The sequence below is a fragment of the Oncorhynchus nerka genome, linkage group LG28, assembly GCF_034236695.1.
Source record: "Oncorhynchus nerka isolate Pitt River linkage group LG28, Oner_Uvic_2.0, whole genome shotgun sequence".
Classification (NCBI taxonomy): domain Eukaryota; kingdom Metazoa; phylum Chordata; class Actinopteri; order Salmoniformes; family Salmonidae; genus Oncorhynchus; species Oncorhynchus nerka.
The window spans coordinates 372,234-396,363 of record NC_088423.1 but is presented as its reverse complement, the minus strand read 5'-3'; the positions used below and the strand labels follow the sequence as shown (position 1 = coordinate 396,363).

The 24,130-nt window shown below is 45.9% G+C and overlaps 1 protein-coding gene across 2 annotated transcripts in view; it reads left to right on the top strand.

The window, feature by feature from the left end:
- The window catches only part of LOC115127473 (thrombospondin-2-like), a 138,232-nt gene extending 125,686 nt beyond the window's left edge, over positions 1-12,546 (top strand). The window contains exons 16-22 of one of the 2 annotated variants that reach the window (XM_065012591.1): positions 724-958; positions 3,411-3,638; positions 7,440-7,711; positions 7,950-8,047; positions 8,333-8,472; positions 8,633-8,666; positions 9,149-12,546. In XM_065012591.1, coding sequence (XP_064868663.1) covers positions 724-958; positions 3,411-3,638; positions 7,440-7,711; positions 7,950-8,047; positions 8,333-8,472; positions 8,633-8,666; positions 9,149-9,152 — 1,011 coding nt within the window. In that variant the 3' untranslated portion in view covers positions 9,153-12,546. The remainder of the gene's footprint in view (positions 1-723; positions 959-3,410; positions 3,639-7,439; positions 7,712-7,949; positions 8,048-8,332; positions 8,473-8,632; positions 8,667-9,148) is intronic. The other variant, XM_065012592.1, reaches the window with a different exon arrangement.
- The last annotated feature ends 11,584 nt before the right edge of the window (positions 12,547-24,130 follow it).

The following is a 24,130-nucleotide window of genomic DNA, read 5'->3' as shown; positions in this document are numbered from 1 at the left end:
GTAACCCTCCTCTCTCCTCTCTAACAGGCTGACACAGACAGTGACCTGTAACCATCCTCTCTCCTCTCTAACAGGCTGACACAGACAGTGACCTGTAACCCTCCTCTCTAACAGGCTGACACAGATAATGACCTGTAACCCTCCTCTCTCCTCTCTAACAGGCTGACACAGACAATGACCTGTAACTCTCCTCTCTAACAGGCTGACACAGATAATGACCTGTAACTCTCCTCTCTCCTCTCTATCAGGCTGACACAGACAATGACCTGTAACCCTCCTCTCTCCTCTCTAACAGGCTGACACAGACAATGACCTGTAACTCTCCTCTCTAACAGGCTGACACAGACAATGACCTGTAACTCTCCTCTCTCCTCTCTAACAGGCTGACACAGACAATGACCTGTAACTCTCCTCTCTAACAGGCTGACACAGACAATGACCTGTAACCCTCCTCTCTCCTCTTTAACAGGCTGACACAGACAATGACCTGTAACTCTCCTCTCTAACAGGCTGACACAGACAATGACCTGTAACTCTCCTCTCTAACAGGCTGACACAGACAATGACCTGTAACTCTCCTCTCTAACAGGCTGACACAGACATTGACCTGTAACTCTCCTCTCTAACAGGCTGACACAGACAATGACCAGTAACTCTCCTCTCTCCTCTCTAACAGGCTGACACAGACAATGACCTGTAACCCTCCTCTCTCCTCTTTAACAGGCTGACACAGACAATGACCTTGTAGGAGACCAGTGTGACAACAACCAGGACATTGATGAAGACGGTCACCAGAACAACCTGGACAACTGTCCTTATGTGGCCAACTCAAACCAGGCAGACCACGATAAGGACGGTAAAGGGGACGCCTGTGACTTCGACGATGACAATGACGGCATCCCTGACGATAGAGACAACTGTAGATTGACGCCCAACAAAGATCAACTGGACTCTGATGGTAAGGAGGAAAACACGTATGCATGGACGTATGCATACCCGCGCGCGCACACACACACACACACACACACACACACACACACACACACACAACGTGCATCAGCATGTTGAATACCCTCACACCAGTGAACAGTGCTGTGACTGTAGCTGTCTGAATTAGTAGCCATTAGGTAGACTCTGTAAGAGCCCTATATAGTATACTGTAGATACTATCTATAATCACACAGACTGCTGCTTGTGGTACAGGAATCTCCCTTTGAGGCTTCCCTGCACCTGTCCACCATAAAACACAAAGCAGAACCTATTCCCCTCCCTTTTACATTCATGCACTTGGGAACCCTAACCCTGCACCTGGGTAACCTAACCCTGCACCTGGGTAACCTAACCCTGCACCTGGGTAACCTAACCCTGCACTGCGGAACCCTAACCCTGCACCTGGGTAACCTAACCCTGCACCTAGGTAACCTAACCCTGCACTGCAGAACCCTAACCCTGCACCTGGGTAACCTAACCCTGCACTGCGGAACCCTAACCCTGCACCTGGGAACCCAATAGCTGCACCAGGGAACTGGGAACCCTGCACTGGGGAACCCTAACCCTGTATCGAGGAACCCTAACCATGCACCTGGGAACCCTAAACCTGCACCAGGGAACTGGAAACCCTGTACCTGGGAACCCAAACCCTGCGCCTGGGAACCCTAACCCTGCACCGGGGAACCCTAACCATGCACCTGGGAACCCTAAACCTGCACCAGGGAACTGAGAACCCTGTACCTGGGAACCCTGCACCGGAGAACCCAAACCCTGCACCTGGGAACCCTAAACCTGCACCTGGGAACTGGGAACCCTGCACCTGGGAACCCTAACCCTATACCTGGGAACCCTGCACCTGGGAACTGGGAACCCTGTACCTGTGAACCCTGCACCGGAGAACCCAAACCCTGCATCTGGGAACTCTAAACCTGCAACTGGGAACTGGGAATCCTGCACCTGGGATCCCTAACCCTGCACCTGGGATCCCTAACCCTGTACCGTGGAACCCTAACCCTGTACCTGGGAACCCTAACCCTGCTCTTGGGAACCCTGCACTTGGGAACCATAACCATTTCCCGGGGAACCCTAACCCTGCTCCTGGGAAGCCTAACCCTGCTCCTGGGAACCCTAACCCTGCTCCTGGGAACCCTAACCCTGCTCCTGGGAACCCTAACCCTGTACCTGTGCACCATAAACACACATGAGATTCCTTTTATCCCCTCCTTTTTCACTCATCGTTTTACAGTTCAATATGCCTTGTTCTATTTCCCCTCTCTCTCTATAAAAAGGCAGGTGTATAGTGAAGTATGGTTAGAGGTTTATAAGTAGTATATGCACATCCAGTAACTGTTGTTGAATGCTCCCACAGTTTTATTGTGCAAGTATGGTGGGTGGGTCAGACAGGAAAGAGTTAACAAAAATGAGTATTTCTGGGTCAGGGTTGATGAAGTCATTAGCGTATGACTTCATCGTGCAGAGCAGGAACCCATGATGGTATCATCAGCCAGCTAGCCACCCTGCGGCCAGGACAGTTTTATTTCCAAAAGGGGCATCTGGGCTCGCTTTGTCTCGATTAATCCACAGTGCCCAATTTCAGTTTCATCATGCAGGGCTACCTGGAAATGGTTTAGTTGGCTTTAAATTGAAACAGTTTGTGTGGAGAGGGGGGATAGGGAGGGAGAGAGATATGGGAAAGATGGAGGGAGAGGGAGAAAGTGAGTGTGCCAGATCCCTTCATCCTCTTCACATCTCATCAAAAGGTGTTTATTTGATAGAATCAAGTCAGCCCCCTGTGCAATAACAAAAGAGTAGAGGAGAAAATGAAGCTACTTCACTGTAGCACAGGCTTTAATCTCGCTGGCCACTTCCCTTCACTCTGTATTATGCCCTGAGTCTATTTCTAATAGACCATGTCCTCTAAGACAGTTACACGTATCAATGGTAGTTTTCATGGCATGCAGAGATGGCTGAGACTCCTTATTGGACTTGGCGAACATACAGTATTAAAAGCTAAAAGTTCTTGGGAAAGAATTGTGATTATTTTCTGTTCCGCTTTTTTGATGAAAACTTAGCAGACTAAGTGAAACGTCTGCCTTCCCTGGGGTGGCAATTTTAGTCGCCAGAAATGATGGACATTTGAAGTAAAGTTACAGGTTAGCGTGGATCGTTTTCACTCATCGTGCACCCCAGGAGGAGGAACTGCTGCTTCTGCAAAAACAAATGGGGATCCTAATAAGAAATCAATAAAAGCTTCCATTGAAAGGGAATAGGAGAGCAACAACCAAAGATGGAACATTGTATTATGAATTCATGGTGCTCTGTTATTCATTTAAAAAGCAGACCTCATTACGACCACAGTCAAAGTTGTCACACTAGGACTCTGTATTTTAACCCAGCGTCTTCTGTTCTTCTATCAACAGGCGACGGTAGAGGAGACGCCTGCAAAGACGACTTTGACAACGACAACATCCCGGACTTCCTTGACGTGTGTCCTGAGAACAACGCCGTCAGCGTCACAAACTTCCGGAAGTTTCAGATGGTGCACCTGGACCCCAAGGGAACCACGCAGATCGACCCCAACTGGGTGGTTAGGCATCAGGGCAAGGAGCTGGTGCAGACCGTCAATTCTGACCCAGGCATCGCTGTTGGTGAGTAGGACATTAACCTCAATATGTAGTCCCTATACTGACAAAAATAAAATATAGAATTATTAGAGATACGTTTGAGATATTTAATTCACTACAGTTTAGAGATGTGAAGACTGTCAATTCTGACCTTGCATCACAGTGGGCGAGTAGAGCAGGACAACCTTACCTCAGATACTTTTGTATATATAGTGTACATGAAAGTATGTGGACACCCCTTCAAATTAGTGGATTCTGCTATTTCAGCCATATCTGTTGCTGACAGATGTATAAAATTAAGCACACAGCCGTGCAATCTCCATAGACAAACATTGGCATTAGAATAGCCTTACTGAAGAGCTCAGTTACTTTCAATGTGGCACCGTTATAGGATGCCACCTTTCTAACAAGTCAGTTAGTCAAAGTTCTGCCCTGCCGCCCCTGCTAGAGCCGTACACTTAGAGCCGTCAACTGTAAGTGCTGTTAAGGAAGGAGCAACAACAGCTCAGCCGCGAAGTGGTAGGCCACACAAGCTCACAGAACGAGAACGCAGAGTGCTGAAGCGCGAAGCAAGTGAAACCCGTCTGTCCTTGGTTTTACAGTTCCAGTTCAATATGCCACTACCAAATGCCAAACTGCCTATGGAAGCAACATCAGCACAATAACTGTTTGCCTGCACTTAACCCTGACCTCAACCCCATCCAATACCTTTGGGATTAATTAGAACGCCGACTGAGATTCAGGCATAATCACCAAATCAAATCAAATCATCAAATCAAATTGTATTTGTCACATACACATGGTTAGCAGATGTTAGTGCGAGTGTAGCGAAATGCTTGTGCTTCTAGTTCCGACAATGCAGTAATAACCAACCAGTAATCTAGCTAACAATTCCAAAACTACTACCTTATAGACACAAGTGTAAGGGGATAAAGAATATGTACATAAAGATATATGAATAGGCAAGATACAGTAGATGGTATTGAGTGCAGTATATACCTATGAGATGAGTATGTAAACAAAGTGGCATAGTTAAAGTGGCTAGTGATACATGTATTACATAAGGATGCAGTAGATGATATAGAGTACAGTATATACTGTATACATATGAGATGAATAATGTAGGGAACATTATATTAGGTAGCATTGTTTAAAGTGGCTAGTGATATATTTTACATCATTTCCCATCAATTCCCATTATTAAAGTGGCTGGAGTTGAGTCAGTGTGTTGGCAGCAGCCACTCAATGTTAGTGGTGGCTGTTTAACAGTCTGATGGCCTTGAGATAGAAGCTGTTTTTCAGTCTCTCTGTCCCAGCTTTGATGCACCTGTACTGACCTCGCCTTCTGGATGATAGCGGGGTGAACAGGCAGTGGCTCGGGTGGTTGCTGTCCTTGATGATCTTTATGGCCTTCCTGTGACATCGGGTGGTGTAGGTGTCCTGGAGGGCAGGTAGTTTGCCTCCGGTGATGCGTTGTGCAGACCTCACTACCCTCTGGAGAGCCTTACGGTTGTGGGCGGAGCAGTTGCCGTACCAGGCGGTGATACAGCCCGACAGGATGCTCTCGATTGTGCATCTGTAGAAGTTTGTGAGTGCTTTTGGTGATAAGCCGAATTTCTTCAGCCTCCTGAGGTTGAAGAGGCGCTGCTGCGCCTTCTTCACGATGCTGTCTGTGTGGGTGGACCAATTCAGTTTGTCTGTGATATGTACACCTGAGGAACTTAAAACTTACTACCCTCTCCACTACTGTTCCATCGATGTGGATAGGGGGGTGTTCCCTCAAGTCCACAATCATCTCCTTAGTTTTGTTGACGTTGAGTGTGAGGTTATTTTCCTGACACCACACTCCGAGGGCCCTCACCTCCTCCCTGTAGGCCGTCTCGTCGTTGTTGGTAGAACATCAGGGCAAGTCCCTGCGGCAATGTTCTAACATCTAGCAGAAAGCCTTCCCAGAAGAGTGGAGGCTATTATAGCAGCAAAGGTGGGGACCAACGTCATATTAATGCCTATGATTTTGGAATGAGATGTTCGACGAGCATGTGTCCACATTCTTTTGGCCATGTAGTGTACAGTATATGCATTTTAATTCTGAATCCCTGATGAATTTTTAATAACTAACCATCCTTAGTATTCACATGTTCTGTCCCACCATCCATCTTTAGTATTCACATGTTCTGTCCCACCATCCATCCTTAGTATTCACATGTTCTGTCCCACCCTTCATCCTTAGTATTCACATGTTATGTCCCACCCTTCATCCTTAGAGTATTCACATGTTCTGTCCCACCATCCATCTTTAGTATTCACAAGTTTTGTCCCACCATCCATCCTTAGTATTCACATGTTCTGTCCCACCATCCATCCTTAGTATTCATATGTTCTGTCCCACCATCTATCCTTAGTATTCACATATTCTGTCCCACCATCCATCCTTAGTATTCACATGTTCTGTCCCACCCTTCATCCTTAGTATTCACATGTTCTGTCCCACCATCCATCCTTAGTATTCACATGTTCTGTTCCACCATCCATCCTTAGTAGTCACATGTTCTGTCCCACCATCCATCCTTAGTATTCACATGTTCTGTCCCAAAATCCATCCTTAGTATTCACATGTTCTGTCCCACCATCCATCCTTAGTATTCACATGTTCTGTTCCACCATCCATCCTTAGTATCCACATGTTCTGTCCCACCATCCATCCTTAGTAGTCACATGTTCTGTCCCACCCTTCATCTTTAGTATTCACATGTTCTGTCCCACCATCCATCCTTAGTAGTCACATGTTCTGTCCCACCCTTCATCTTTAGTATTCACATGTTCTGTCCCACCATCCATCTTTAGTATTCACATGTTCTGTCCCACTATCCATCCTTAGTATTCACATGTTCTGTCCCACCCTTCATCCTTAGTATTCACATGTTCCGTCCCACCATCCATCTTTAGTATTCACATGTTCTGTCCCACTATCCATCCTTAGTATTCACATGTTCTGTCCCACCCTTCATTCTTAGTAGTCACATGTTCTGTCCCACCATCCATCCTTAGTATTCACATGTTCTGTCCCTCCATCCATCCTTAGTATTCACATGTTCTGTCCCACCATCCATCCTTAGTATTCACATGTTCTGTTCCACCATCCATCCTTAGTATTCACATGTTCTGTCCCACCATCCATCCTTAGTATTCACATGTTCTGTCCCACCATCCATCCTTAGTATTCACATGTTCTGTCCGACCCTTCATCTTTAGTATTCACATGTTCTGTCCCACCATCCATCCTTAGTAGTCACATGTTCTGTCCGACCCTTCATCTTTAGTGTTCACATGTTCTGTCCCACCATCCATCTTTAGTATTCACATGTTCTGTCCCACCATCCATCCTTAGTATTCACATGTTCTGTCCCACCCTTCATCCTTAGTATTCACATGTTCTGTCCCACCATCCATCCTTAGTATTCACATGTTCTGTCCCACCATCCATCCTTAGTATTCACATGTTCTGTCCCACCATCCATCCTTAGTATTCACATGTTCTGTCCCACCCTTCATCCTTAGTATTCACATGTTCTGTCCCACCATCCATCCTTAGTATTCACACGTTCTGTTCCACCATCCATCCTTAGTAGTCACATGTTCTGTCCCACCATCCATCCTTAGTATTCACATGTTCTGTCCCACCATCCATCCTTAGTATTCACACGTTCTGTTCCACCATCCATCCTTAGTAGTCACATGTTCTGTCCCACCATCCATCCTTAGTATTCACATGTTCTGTCCCACCATCCATCCTTAGTATTCACATGTTCTGTCCCACCATTCCAGGCTTTGATGAGTTCAACGCGGTGGACTTCAGTGGTACGTTCTATGTGAATACGGACCGGGATGACGACTACGCTGGTTTCGTGTTCGGCTACCAGTCGAGCGGCCGCTTCTACGTGGTGATGTGGAAGCAGGTCACTCAGACCTACTGGGAAGACAAACCCTCCAAGGCCTTCGGTATCTCTGGTGTCTCCCTGAAGGTGGTCAATTCAACCACAGGCACAGGGGAAAACCTGAGAAATGCCCTGTGGCACACAGGAAACACTAAAGATCAGGTATGCTAAGATCCAAGATTCCATCCAAAGTGGCCACTCACCCTGACACAACTAAGTCATCCAAAGTGGCCACTCACCCTGACACAGCTAAGTCATATAAGCCAACATATCATACTGTGTCTCTGGTGTAGTCATACCCTCTATTGAGCAATCTTTCAGTCAATCAATCAAATATATAAAGTAACCATAGATCATAGCTCTTTAGTAAATAATTTTTCTCCTTCTCTGTTGTCTACAGGTTCGCACTCTTTGGCATGATCCCAAAAACATTGGCTGGAAGGATTACACAGCCTACAGGTGGCACCTCATCCACAGACCCAAGACTGGTTTCATCAGGTGAGCAAGTCTAGCCTAATACCTAGAATTTAGCTCAGTGGGCTAAAACAGTCTGGTGGCATGTAGGAGACCTGGGATCGAATCCAGTTGATCACACCCATCACTCTTTCCTCAGTAACAGTCTGAAAATTCTTTGTATAATAGAAGCACAAATGATATACAATAGGCTAAGCTATTATCCAGGGTGTTTTGTCCATAGTGTGTTTTATCTAAGTGTCTGGTGGCATGTAGGAGACTAAGCGATCATTTTCAATCATTCATGTATTGTCTTGTTGCGTTTTGCAGGGTTGTGGTTTATGAAGGGAAACAGATCTTGGCAGACTCAGGACCAGTGTACGACAAGACGTTTGCTGGAGGACGGTTAGGCCTGTTTGTGTTCTCCCAGGAACTGGTCTTCTTCTCCGATCTCAAATACGAGTGCAGAGGTGAGTTCTATAGCTAGTAGCACCATTCTAGCTTGGACCCAGATCTGTTTGTGCTGTGTTGAATGGTTGGTTGGTGAGAGATCTCTCCTTTATGGAGACAAAATGCAGCTGAAGGGGGGGAAGTGTTGTTAAAACCTTCTAAATCTTTTCCAATACTCAGATGAGCTGGAGTTTCCAACTGTGTTGTCCATCAGGTAACAATCATAAAGAGGGGCTCTGCTTTGTGTCGGCTGTAAAAAAAAGAATCACGCTTTGTTAAAAAGAAAACAGCAGTCATGCTTTTGTTTCTGCTTGTCACCTTGCCTGGTTCCAATGACTCAGACTAGTGTGTGTGTGTGTGTGTGTGTGTGTGTGTGTGTGTGTGACACTGCGGGAGGTCTGGTGTGTGGTCTTAAATGTTTCAGGTGCTACTTTGATCACACATATGATAATACTGCTTGATCACTGTGACAGTGAAATAGTTGTTGTCTTGCTTTCTGGAATGATACACCCAATGCTCCACCTTTTGCTGTAGTCAGTGTTGTACCTTCCCAGAACCATACTGCCAGACTGTATAGGTATACAGCTGTATACTGTATATAGACTTAATCTACATACTGTATGACTCTGGATATGCTGTTATTCCTTAGCTTTGTGTTTATAAATAATCATACATTTTTCTTCTTTTTTTATCTAGATAACTGAACAGCGTTGGATGTGAAAACTTCAAATGGCTGAAGACACTAAACCTCATAACCTGTTCATCAGCCTATTGCTGAGTCGCTTGTCGTTTCAACCAAAGAAATGTAGCTTCAACTTCGCCCCTCCAAAGTCTTTTTGCCTCTAACTTTCCATTGAAGGGGCAGCCATGGCCCTTTGCAGGTTTTCTGAGTGCCTTATGTGAAAAGACATTTCGTTGAGAAGTGAAAACAGATGACAAGTGGACAAATGAAAAAGGCCTCTTGGCGATGGAAAAAAACAAAGTAACTGATGTTGACAACATATTATAGGGATTCTCTGAACAACCACTTTTGTGCTTTTCTAACTTTCTACAGCTTTACATTAACAAAAGTAAATATAAAATGATTGTTACTCGATAAATATTGATATTCTTGCTGGAATAGAGAGCAACTTGGTACAGTAAAGGTGTCTAGGTCGCCCAGCAACTAAAGGTCTCTGTATTGAGCTCAGCAGTTTCAGCCATGCAGTGAAAAATACGATCAAATGTAATATTAACTGCCAAACTCTTATTTGATACCAAAGCACACTGATGTATGTTGCTGACTTAATGAAACAAAGTTATATTTTGTATTGTTTCTTATGCCATTCCTGAACTGGTCTTCAGTTACCCATTTAAAATGTTTGTCAAACTCTAAGAAGGTTGACCTTGAGACCGTTTTATAGCATTTTAAAGTACTTTGGGATGTTTATACTAAGTTTGTACTATAATTTCTTCTGTAAATTATTATTGTGAGTTTATGTCTTGTTTGTTAGAGATGGTAAATCATTTATTTATTTGTTTACACTGACGAAATTTCACAATTGAAGTACAACTGAAAAATCTTTGGTTATCAACATCAAAATGTCTCAAACATCAAGATAGAATAGACTATCACAAACATTGTGCACCATGCAGTGTTATGTCATGTATTACTTGATTCATATGTTCACTAATTCCCCAAGAGAGGCCCTATCGTCACTCAAAACAATGCAGTGGTTTCAAGTGGAGCAGTTGTAGTAGTTTGGGTTTGTTGTAGCGCTCTATTCCAATACCCCTCTAGCATCCCACTTCGATAGAATCAAGCAATATATTGTGCATGCATTCTAGTAGTATGCTAGTATGGACATTGGAACATAGACTTAAGTGTTGATGTAAGAGTGCTACATTGATGTAAGGGTAAATGTCATGTTTGGGGTTAGTTGTAGTACAGTGCCTTGCGAAAGTATTCGGCCCCCTTGAACTTTGCGACCTTTTGCCACATTTCAGGCTTCAAACTGTATTTTTTTGTGAAGAATCAACAACAAGTGGGACACAATCATGAAGTGGAACGACATTTATTGGATATTTCAAACTTCTTTAACAATTCAAAAACTGAAAAATTGGGCGTGCAAAATTATTCAGCCCCTTTACTTTCAGTGCAGCAAACTCTCTCCAGAAGTTCAGTGAGGATCTCTGAATGATCCAAATGACTAATGATGATAAATACAATCCACCTGTGTGTAATCAAGTCTCCGTATAAATGCACCTGCACTGTGATAGTCTCAGAGGTCCGTTAAAAGCGCAGAGAGCATCATGAAGAACAAGGAACACACCAGGCAGGTCCGAGATACTGTTGTGAAGAAGTTTAAAGCCGGATTTGGATACAAAAAGATTTCCCAAGCTTTAAACATCCCAAGGAGCACTGTGCAAGCGATAATATTGAAATGGAAGGAGTATCAGACCACTGCAAATCTACCAAGACCTGGCCGTCCCTCTAAACTTTCAGCTCATACAAGGAGAAGACTGATCAGAGATGCAGCCAAGAGGCCCATGATCACTCTGGATGAACTGCAGAGATCTACAGCTGAGGTGGGAGACTCTGTCCATAGGACAAATATCAGTTGTATATTGCACAAATCTGGCCTTTATGGAAGAGTGGCAAGAAGAAAGCCATTTCTTAAAGATATCCATAAAAAGTGTCGTTTAAAGTTTGCCACAAGCCACCTGGGAGACACACCAAACATGTGGAAGAAGGTGCTCTGGTCAGATGAAACCAAAATTGAACTTTTTGGCAACAATGCAAAACGTTATGTTTGGCGTAAAAGCAACACAGCTCATCACCCTGAACACACCATCCCCACTGTCAAACATGGTGGTGGCAGCATCATGGTTTGGGCCTGCTTTTCTTCAGCAGGGACAGGGAAGATGGTTAAAATTGATGGGAAGATGGATGGAGCCAAATACCGGACCATTCTGGAAGAAAACCTGATGCAGTCTGCAAAAGACCTGAGACTGGGACGGAGATTTGTCTTCCAACAAGACAATGATCCAAAACATAAAGCAAAATCTACAATGGAATGGTTCAAAAATAAACATATCCAGGTGTTAGAATGGCCAAGTCAAAGTCCAGACCTGAATCCAATCGAGAATCTGTGGAAAGAACTGAAAACTGCTGTTCACAAATGCTCTCCATCCAACCTCACTGAGCTCGAGCTGTTTTGCAAGGAGGAATGGGACAAAAATTTCAGTCTCTCGATGTGCAAAACTGATAGAGACATACCCCAAGCGACTTACAGCTGTAATCGCAGCAAAAGGGTGGCGCTACAAAGTATTAACTTAAGGGGGCTGAATTATTTTGCACGCCCAATTTTTCAGTTTTTGATTTGTTAAAAAAGTTTGAAATATCCAATAAATGTCGTTCCACTTCATGATTGTGTCCCACTTGTTGTTGATTCTTCACAAAAAAATACAGTTTTATATCTTTATGTTTGAAGCCTGAAATGTGGCAAAAGGTCGCAAAGTTCAAGGGGGCCGAATACTTTCGCAAGGCACTGTATGTTGAGAGAACAACAATGATTATTATTATTATCACAGCATCCTTGACCACGACAGCTGACGGTCTGAGTTTTGAGTGTGTTTGCCTGGTGTGACAGGGGGACATTTCAGATGGGACGCAATGAAAACACTTGACTTTATGTCAATGTAAATGTGTCGTTCACGTGTTAACGTAGAAACAGGTGGTCATGAGAAGAGAACTTTCTGTTTTGAATGAGTGAAACATTTAACCAGATGAATCTATTCAAACATTTAACCATTCTAGAATCTATTCAAAAATCACGTAAAAATGTTGTTTCTTGTAACTTTTGGTTGAATTTTATGTATCAAGGATATTTGCAATGTATAGCTTTTAAGTTGTCATCAGTCTGCATAGCATGAATTGTTGTCAAATGTAGTTTTCTTTGTTAATAACTAGCTTTGTTATATTTTGTGAGGGATATTGCAATGCACAAATGTAAAAAATAAAAATAAAAAAGCTATTTGTTTGTTGTTAAATGTACCATTATTAGTTGTGATAGTTGTGGATCTTATTTCCTAAATAAATTGTTTGTACACCATGTCTTCTTCATTGTGATAATGGAAATGATGGATTGTTATAAATATGTCATAAAATGAAATTGATTTATATTTACCATTAAACTGATTGATTGATTAATTAATACATCAGATCCTTTAAATATTGTCAAGTGAAGATAAAATATATAGTCCCTCTATTTGAATCTATCATATACAAAGAGAAATATTGTAAGGGGTGCCTATCTGGAGGAGAGCAGAACTTGATAATAGCCGGAGCAGATTCAAATCAAATCAAATCAAATTGTATTTAACATTTAAGTCATTTGTCACATACACATGATTATCAGATGTTAATGCGAGTGTAGCGAAATGCTTGTGCTTCTAGTTCCGACAATGCAGTAATAACCAACGAGTAATCTAGCTAACAATTCCAAAACTACTACCTTATAGACACAAGTGTAAGGGGATAAAGAATATGTACATAAAGATATATGAATGAGTGATGGTACAGAGCGGCATAGGCAAGATACAGTAGATGGTATTGAGTGCAGTACATACATATGAGATGAGTATGTAAACAAAGTGGCATAGTTAAAGTGGCTAGTGATACATGTATTACATAAAGATGCAGTAGATGATATAGAGTACGGTGTATACATATGAGATAAATAATGTAGGGTATGCAAACATTATATTAAGTAGCATTGTTTGAAGTGGCTAGTGATATATTTTACATCAATTCCCATTATTAAAGTGGCTGGAGTTGAGTCCGTGTGTTGGCAGCAGCCATTCAATGTTAGTGATGGCTGTTTAACAGTCTGATGGCCTTGAGATAGAAGCTGTTTTTCAGTCTCTCAGTCCCAGCTTTGATGCACCTGTACTGACCTCGCCTTCTGGATGTTAACGGGGTGAACAGGCAGTGGCTCGGGTGGTTGTTGTCCTTGATGATCTTTATGGCCTTCCTGTGACATCGGGTGGTGTAGGTGTCCTGGAGGGCAGGTAGTTTGCCCCCGGTGATGCATTGTGCAGACCTCACTACCCTCTGGAGAGCCTTACGGTTGTGGGCGGAGCAGTTGCCGTACCAGGCGGTGATACAGCCCGACAGGATGCTCTCGATTGTGCATCTGTAGAAGTTTGTGAGTTTAACAGTAAAACCAACGGCATAAGAAATGCAAAGTATGGGCGCAATAACCCGACGAGCACCAGTCAAACAAAATGTGCACAAGCACTTACAATAAACAATACCACACAAAGACATGGGGGAACAGAGGGTTAAAAACACAACACATAATGAGGGAAATGAGAACCAGGTGTGTGGGAAAGAGAGACAAAACAAATGGAAAATGGAAACTGGATCGGCGATGGCTAGAAGACCGGCGACGTCGACCACCGAACACAGCCCGAACAAGGAGAGGCATCGACTGTCGGTAGAAGTCGTGACAGTACCCCCCCCCGGCTCCAGCCGCGCATCGTCACCTCCGGGCGAGGCGCAGGGCGATCCGGAACAGAGACGGTGGAACTCTCGCAGCATGGAAGGATCCAACACGTCTTCCACCGGAACCCAGCATCTCTCCTTCGGACCATACCCCTCCCAGTCCACGAGGTACTGAAGGCCCCTCGCCCGACATCTCGAATCCAGGATGGAACGAACGGAGTACACCGGGGCCCCCTCGATGTCCAGAGAAGGCGGAGGAACCTCCCGCACCTCAGACTCCTGGAGCGGACCAGCCACCACCGGCCTGAGGAGAGACATATGGAACAAGGGGTTAATGCGGTAATCGGGGGGAAGCTGTAACCTGTAAATCACCTTGTTCAGTCTCCTCAGGACTTTAAATGGCCCCACAAACCGCAGACCCAGCTTCCGACAAGGCAGGCGGAGGGGCAGGTTTTGGGTCGAAAGCCAGACCCGGTCCCCCGGTGCGAACACTGCGGTGACGGTCTGCGTCAACTTTCTGGCGCAGCACGACGCGCTGAAGGTGAACATGGACGGCATCCCATGTTTCCTCCACGCGCCAGAACCAGTCGTCCATCGCAGGAGCTTTAGTCTGCCTCTGATGCCAAGGAGCCAGAACCGGCTGATAACCCAATACACACTGGAAGGGGGAGAATTTAGTGGAGGAGTGGCGAAGCGAGTTCTGGGCCATCTCTGCCCAGGGCACAAACGCTGCCCACTCCCCCGGCCGGTCCTGGCAATAGAACCTTAGAAACTTACCCACATCCTGGTTAACTCTCTCTACCTGCCCGTGACTCTCGGGGTGAAAACCTGAGGTAAGTCTGACCGAGACCCCCAGACGTTCCAGACCCTCGAAGTGAACTGGGGACCTGGATCAGACACTATATCCTCAGGCACCCCGTAGTGCCGGAAGACGTGTGTAAACAAGGCCTCCGTAGTCTGTAGGGAGACCGGGCAGAGGGAGGAGACAGGACTTAGAGAAACAATCCACAACAACCAGGATCGCAGTGTTTCCCTGTGATGGGGGAAGATCAGTCAGGAAATCGATCGTCAGGTGCGACCATGGCCGTTGTGGAACGGGTAAGGGGTGTAGCTTACCTCTGGGCAGGTGCCTAGGAGCCTTACACTGGGCGCACACCGAGCAGGAGGAAACATAAACCCTCACATCCTTAGCCAAAGTGGGCCACCAGTACTTCCCAGTCAGACAGGACACTGTCCGACCAATGCCTGGATGACCAGAGGAGGGTGACGTGTCTCCTGACCTCAGCCTCCAGTATTTATGTTGAATGGGTTTGTGTCAGGGGGCAAGGGTCAGTTTGTTATATCTGGAGTACTTCTCCTGTCTTATCCGGTGTCCTGCATGAATTTAAGTATGCTCTCTCTAATTCTCTTTCTTTCTCTCTCTCGGAGGACCTGAGCTCTAGGACCATGCCTCAGGACTACCTGGCATGATGACTCCTTGCTGTCCCCAGTCGACCTGGCCGTGCTGCTGCTCCGGTTTCAACTGTTCTGCCTGCTGCTATGGAACCCTGACCTGTTCACCGGATGTGCTACCTGTCCCAGACCTGCTGTTTTCAACTCTCTAGAGACAGCAGGTAGAAATAGCGTTAGAAATACTCTTAATGATCGGCTATGAAAAGCCAACTGACATTTAGTCCTGAGGTGCTGACTTGCTGAACCCTCGACAACTACTGTGATTATTATTATTTGACCATGCTGGTCATTTATGAACATTTGAACATCTTGGCTTGTAAGGGTTTTCCTGTGGTGAAGGAGAAGCGGACCAAAATGCAGCGTGGTGGTTATTCATGTTCTTTAATAAAGGAACTAGACATGAAATAACTAACAAAACAATAAATGTGGAAAACCAAAAACAGTCCTATCTGGTGCAAACACAGAGACAGGAACAATCACCCACAAACACACAGTGAAACCCAGGCTACCTAAGTATGATTCTCAATCAGAGACAACTAATGACACCTGTCTCTGATTGAGAACCATACTAGGCCGAAACATAGAAATACCCCAAAACATAGAAAAACAAACATAGACTGCCCACCCAACTCACGCCCTGACCATACTAAATAATGACAAAAAAAGGAAATAAAGGTCAGAACGTGACATGGCCATGTTCTTTTTTTGTGTGTGTTTTTTTTGTTGTGGAGTTTTTACCCCTTTGTCTCCCCAATTTCGTGGTATCCAATTGTTTTAGTAGCTACTATCTTGTCTCATCGCTACAACTCCCGTACAGGCTCGGGAGAGACGAAGGTTTAAAGTCATGCGTCCTCCGATACACAACCCAACCAAGCCGTACTGCTTCTTAACACAGCGCGCATCCAACCCTGAAGCCAGCCGCACAAACGTGTCGGAGGAAACACCGTGCACCTGGCAACCTTGGTTAGCAGGTCCCTGAAAATCTTGTCTACAAATGCTTGGAAGACTGATGGAGCCTTCATCAACCCGTACTTCATGATGAGGTACTCATAATGCCCGGAGGTCGTACTGAACGCCGTCTTCCACTCATCTCCCTCCCGGATACGCACCAGGTTGTAAGCGCTCCTGAGATCAAATTTGGTGAAGAAGCGCGCCCGTTCATTGACCCAATCGCTGTGGTGATTAGAGGTAGCGGGTAACTGTACTTCACAGTTATTTGATTAAGGCCTCGATAGTCAATACACGGGCGCAAACCTCCCTCCTTCTTCACAAAAAAGAAAATGGAGGAGGTGGGTGAAGTGGAGGACCGAATGCACCGCTGACGCAGTGATTTGGAGATATATTTTTCCATAGCCAACGTCTCCGCCTGTGACAGGGGATACACGTGACTCCTGGGAAGTGTGGCGTCTACCAGGAGATCTATCGCACAATCGCCCGGTCGATGGGGTGGTAATTGAGAAGGCAAGAGCCAAATCGGCATACTCGGGGGAAATGCGCACTGTGGAGACCTGGTCTGGACTTTCCACCATAGTAGCACCTATGGAAACCCCTAAACATCTACCCGAGCACTCTCGCGACCACCCAGTGAGAGCCCTACGTTGCCATGAAATAGTGGGGTTATGACAAGCTAACCAGGGCAGATCTAGCACCACTGGAAACGTAGGAGAGTCACTGAGAAAGAGACTGATTTTCTCGGTGTGACCCCCCTGCGTCACCATGCCCAGAGGAGCGGTGGTCTCCCTAATCAACCCTGACCCTAATGGTCAACTAACTAAGGCATTAACTGTGAAGGGCATTTCCATGGGGATCCCGAAACTAAAGGCTAATGATCTGTCTATAAAATTCCCAGCCGCGCCTGAATCGACAAGCGCCTTATGCTGGGAATGCGGGGAAAATTCAGGAAACATAATGAACAAAAACATTTGTGCAACAGAAGGCTCTGGGTGAGAATGGTGCCTTCTCACCTGAGGTGACGCCAGAGTGCCCTGCCTGCTGCCTCGACTCCCAGAGGAACCAACCCGGCACCGACCGGCAGTGTGACCTCTGCGGCCACAGATGGTGCATGAGACGAGACGGAACCTCTTCCGGTCTCCCTGAGTGCAGCACCACCCAGCTCCATGCTCCATGGGCATCGGAGTGGTGGTGCTGGGGGATGGAACCGACAGACAGATATGGATACAATCATTTCAAAGCTATTTTTTAATTTAACCTTTATTTAACTAGGCAAGTCAGTTAATTAAGAACAAATTCTTATTTTCAATGACGGCCTAGGAACAGTGGGTTAACTGCCTTGTTCAGGGGCAGAATGACAGATTTGAACCTTGTCAGCTCAGGATTCAATCTTGCAATCTTTCGGTTACTAGCCCAACATTCTAACCACTCGGCTACCTGCCACTAGGCTACCTGCAGCCTCTATTATGTAAAGCATTTCCCAAAGTAGCAGTCGGTGTTGATAGAAAGGCGTTTACCCTGGCTAGATGGTAAATAACATGTTGCTAATGTAACATACTTTCACATTCCATAAAAGTACATTGATGATAAACAATATATCTGAGGGACAGGTTTCTTCTCTGACCTTGCTGTGTGAATCCGAAGATATGTTTGAGAGGTTTTAGCTCTAAGATCACAAACACAAACACACACACACACACACACACACACACACACACACACACACACACACACACACACACACACACACACATACACACACACACACACACTCACTCACTCACTCACTTACTCACTCACACACTCACACACACACACACGCAAATCATTGTCAAATTCAACGCTAATGAAAGCCATTTACAAGATAATTTACAAGATAATTATACAGTTACAAAATGAAACGTACATCCATTTGCACTAGCAATTATGTTTCATGGACGAATGCACTGCAGCAAATAGGATTCAGATGTCTTTCCTTGTCACGTTGCTGCTCAGGCCTTCGCCACAAATCGCCAGTATGAAAACAGATTGACTGACTCATGCACTCAGTGGCATCACACAAAACACTAAAGGATGGGGCGGAGGAGTCTGGGCTCTTTAACTGCTGAAGATTCTGCACTCTGTACCACCTGTCCATAAGGTATGTAGATATGAAGGACACTGAAGGATTTTAACCACAGTAATAAAGGGGGAGGAGACAAAGGGAAGGACAGGATTGATATGAAGGAGTTTGGGAGAATAAAGGCCTACTCTTTGATACATACACGTTTTCGATGAGAGTAGTTACATTTCTCCAGCCCCATCCTGTGGTTGTGGTTGGGTGGCTGGGTCCTTAGGGCTCAAGTCCACTGAATAAGCTCACGGGGCATTCACCTCAGCTTGGGTATGGGCCCAGAGAGCGGGCCCAGAGAGCGTTCCTGGTGGTTCACGAGGCAACTCTAGAAGATGGAGCCATGTGGCACAGATAGGATACAACTGCTTTTCTGCTAGATCTAATGTGGGTCATTCAGTATAACCACTCTCTGAGACGTTCAGTAGAATTGGAATTAGTCATTCTAATTCTACTAGGTTTGGAGTATGCACAATTTGAAGTCACCCCAAATCAGTATTTACTTAAGCATTCAGTTTGAAATATGTTCTCATATCTGGTTGTAATTTAGAGCCCTTTAAGCAAATGACTCATGCAAAGTCCATTTGCGTACTGCAAAGTTCATTTGCGTACTGTAACCCTAACCCTAGCTTTGTGTGTGTGTGTGTGTGTGTGTGTGTGTGTGTGTGTGTGTGTGTGTGTGTGTGTGTATGTGTGTGTGTGTGTGTGTGTGTGTGTGTGTGTGTGTGTGTGTGTGTGTGTGTGTGTGTGTGTGTGTGTGTGTGTGTGTGTCCTGTCTGACTAGGTTGGCACAATTAGCCGGCTATGGACCTTGGGCAGAGAGCCCTGGGCTGTTTCCCAAATATAACCCTACTACCTACACAGAGGACTACTTTTGACCAGAGTTGTATGGGTCCTCGTCAAAAAGACACTGCATAAGGAATAGGGTGCCATTCTGGACTCTTATCCAAACAGGTTTGAAGGGAAAACCGCACTGTGTGCCGCTTATCCCCAGGCTCTCTCTCTCTCGGCACCTCCCTCTCTTTCCACCTCTCTCTCTCCACCTCCCTCTCTCCACGTCCCTCTCTTTCCACCTCTCTACATCTCCCTCTCTCTCTACCTCCCTCTCTCTCCACCATTCTCTCTCCACCTCCCTCTCTCTCCACCTCTCTACATCTCCCTCTCTCTCCACCTCCCTCTCTCCATCATTCTCTCTCCACCTCCCTCTCTCTCCACCTCCTTCTCTTTCGTCCTCTCTCTCTCCACCTCCCTCTCTCCACCATTCTCTCTCCACCTCCCTCTTTCCACCACCCTCTCTCTCCACCTCCCTCTCCACATATCTATTTTTCTCATCATCTTTCTCTTAATCTCTCTTTCTTTCTCGCTTTCTCTTATCTTCCATCACTTCTCTCTCTTCACCACTCTCCACACACGGCTGCTCCCTCCATGCGGTCCCTCTTCCTCTTCTTCCCTTATCTCCCTGCTTTGTTTCTTATCTGATTCAGTCAAAATATAAAACCTCTTCTCCCATTCTCTCCCAGCTTCGTCTCTTATCTGATTCAGTTAAAATATAAAACCTCTTCTCCCATTCTCTCCCAACTTCGTCTCTTATCTGATTCAGTTAAAATATAAAACCTCTTCTCCCATTCTCTCCCTGCCTCGTCTCTTATCTGATCCAGCCAAGATATAATACATTTAGGTGGTGGGTGGTTGATGCTTGACAGCATAACAGGGATGAAAAAAGAGGATTCCAAATAGAGGAAAAATGTAATGATCTCAACAGGATATGAGTCCTCCTCCCCAACCATCTGTGCATGACTCCTCCTCCCCAACCATCTGTGCATGACTCCTCCTCCCCAACCATCTATGCATGAGTCCTCCTCCCCAACCATCTGTGCATGAGTCCTCCTCCCCAACCATCTGTTCATGAGTCCTCCTCCCCAACCATCTGTGCATGAATCCTCCTCCCCAACCATCTGTGCATGACTCCTCCTCCCCAACCATCTATGCATGAATCCTCCTCCCCAACCATCTGTGCATGACTCCTCCTCCCCAACCATCTATGCATGACTCCTCCTCCCCAACCATCTATGCATGAGTCCTCCTCCCCAACCAAAACATGACTCCTCCTCCCCAACCATCTATGCATGAGTCCTCCTCCCCAACCATCTGTGCATGACTCCTCCTCCCCAACCATCTGTGCATGACTCCTCCTCCACAACCATCTGTGCATTGGGGATCCCGAGTGGCGCAGCGTTCTAAGGCGCTACATCTCAATACTAGCAGGTGTCACTACAGACCCTGGTTCAATTCCACGTTGAATCACAACTGGCCGTGATTGGGAGTCCCATAGCGCGGCGCACAATTGGTCCAAAGATGCCGGGGTAGGCCATCATTGTAAATAAGAATTTGTTCTTAACTAACTTGCCTAGTTAAAAATATATAACTCATCCACACAACCAACTGTGCTGATGAGCCAGTACCTTTTTGGAGGTCTTTTTCATTTACTTTATGTAAAAAGTCCCTGTTAACATAATACTTACAGAAAATAAAAGTGGGTGAATGGAATATGGATGACAGTCATCCAATGTGCTGTAATAGAAATAAGGCCATGCTCATTAAAAATAACCCGTCTTTAAGCGGCACCGACCTCCACTGACTCTGCTATACCATGCTAAATCTGTTACACCATGCTAACTCTGCTACTCCATGCTAACTCTGTTACACCATGCTAACTCTGCTACACCATGCTAACTCTGTTACACCATGCTAACTCTGCTACACCATGCTAACTATGTTACACCATGCTAACTCTGCTACATTTACATTTACATTTAAGTCATTTAGCAGACGCTCTTATCCAGAGCGACTTACAAATTGGTGCATTCACCTTATGACCTCCAGTGGAACAGTAGTGCATCTAAATCTTTTCAGGGGGAGGGGGGGTGAGAGGGATTACTTTATCCTATCCTAGGTATTCCTTAAAGAGGTGGGGTTTCAGGTGTCTCCGGAAGGTGGTGATTGACTCAGCTGTCCTGGCGTCGTGAGGGAGTTTGTTCCACCATTGGGGGCCAGAGCAGCGAACAGTTTTGACTGGGCTGAGCGGGAACTGTACTTCCTCAGTGGTAGGGAGGCGAGCAGGCCAGAGGTGGATGAACAGTGCCCTTGTTTGGGTGTAGGGCCTGATCAGAGCCTGGAGGTACTGAGGTGCCGTTCCCCTCACAGCTCCGTAGGCAAGCACCATGGTCTTGAGCGGAACGAGCTTCAACTGGAAGCCAGTGGAGGGAGCGGAGGAGCGGGGTGACGTGAGAGAACTTGGGAAGGTTGAACACCAGACGGGCTGCGGCGTTCTGGATGAGTTGAAGGGGTTTAATGGCACAGGCAGGGAGCCCAGCCAACAGCGAGTTGCAGTAATCCAGACGGGAGATGACAAGTGCCTGGATTAGGACCTGCGCCGCTTCCTGTGTGAGGCAGGGTCGTACTCTGCGGATGTTGAAGCATGAACCTACAGGAACGGGCCACCGCCTTGATGTTAGTTGAGAACGACAGGGTGTTGTCAGGATCACGCCAAGGTTCTTAGCGCTCTGGGAGGAGGACACAATGGAGTTGTCAACCGTGATGGCGAGATCATGGAACGGGCAGTCCTTCCCGGGAGGAAGAGCAGTTCCGTCTTGCCGAGGTTCAGCTGAGGTGGTGATCCGTCATCCACACGGATATGTCTGCCAGACATGCAGAGATGCGATTCGCCACCTGGTCATCAGAAGGGGGAAAGGAGAAGATTAATTGTGTGTCGTCTGCATAGCAATGATAGGAGAGACCATGTGAGGTTATGACAGAGCCAAGTGACTTGGTGTATAGCGAGAATAGGAGAGGGCCTAGAACAGAGCCCTGGGGGACACCAGTGGTGAGAGCACGTGGTGTGGAGACGGATTCTCGCCACGCCACCTGGTAGGAGCGACCTGTCAGGTAGGACGCAACCCAAGCGTCGCGCGGAGATGCCCAACTCGGAGAGGGTGGAGAGGAGGATCTGATGGTTCACAGTATCGAAGGCAGCCGATAGGTCTAGAAGGATGAGAGCAGAGGAGAGAGAGTTAGCTTTAGCAGTGCGGAGCGCCTCCGTGATACAGAGAAGAGCAGTCTCAGTTGAATGACTAGTCTTGAAACCTGACTGATTTGGATCAAGAAGGTCATTCTGAGAGAGATAGCGGGAGAGCTGGCCAAGGACGGCACGTTCAAGAGTTTTGGAGAGAAAAGAAAGAAGGGATACTGGTCTGTAGTTGTTGACATCGGAGGGATCGAGTGTAGGTTTTTTCAGAAGGGGTGCAACTCTCGCTCTCTTGAAGACGGAAGGGACGTAGCCAGCGGTCAGGGATGAGTTGATGAGCGAGGTGAGGTAGGGGAGGAGGTCTCCGGAAATGGTCTGGAGAAGAGAGGAGGGGATAGGGTCAAGCGGGCTAACTATGTTACACCATGCTAAATCTGTTACACCATGCTAAATCTGTTACACCATGCTAAATCTGTTACACCATGCTAAATCTGTTACACCATGCTAAATCTGTTACACCATGCTAACTCTGCTACTCCATGCTAACTCTGTTACACCATGCTAACTCTGCTACACCATGCTAACTCTGTTACACCATGCTAACTCTGCTACACCATGCTAACTCTGTTACACCATGCTAACTCTGCTACACCATGCTAACTATGTTACACCATGCTAACTCTGCTACACCATGTTAACTCTGCTACAACATGCTAACTCTCCTACACCATGCCAATGAACAAAAACTAACTCAGTTACACCATGCTATTACGAACTCTGCTACAACATGCTAACTCTGCTACACCATGCTAATGAACAAAAACTAACTCTACTACACCATGATATTACTAACTCTGCTACACCATGTTAACTCTGCTACAGCATGCTAACTCTGCTACACCATGCTAATGAACAAAAACTAACTCTGCCACACGATGCTATCTATTACACCATGATAATGAACAGAACCTAACTCTGCTACGCCATGCTAACTCTGCTACACCACGCTAATGAACAGAACCTAACTCTGTGACACCATGCTAATGAACAAATCAAATCAAAATCAAATCAAATCCAATTGTATTTGTCACATACACATGGTTAGCAGATGATAATGCGAGTGTAGCGAAATGCTTGAACAGAACCTAACTCTGCGACACCATGCTAATGAACAGAACCTAACTCTGCGACACCATGCTAATGAACAGAACCTAACTCTGCGACACCATGCTAATGAACAGAACCTAACTCTGCAGAACCTAACTCTGCGACACCATGCTAATGAACAGAACCTAACTCTGACACCATGCTAATGAACAGAACCTAACTCTGCAACGCCATGCTAATGAACAGAACCTAACTCTGAACGCCATGCTAATGAACAGAACCTAACTCTGCGACACCATGCTAATGAACAGAACCTAACTCTGCGACACCATGCTAATGAACAGAACCTAACTCTGAACGCCATGCTAATGAACAGAACCTAACTCTGCGACACCATGCTAATGAACAGAACCTAACTCTGCAACACCATGCTAATGAACAGAACCTAACTCTGCGACACCATGCTAATGAACAGAACCTAACTCTGCGACACCATGCTAATGAACAGAACCTAACTCTGCAACGCCATGCTAATGAACAGAACCT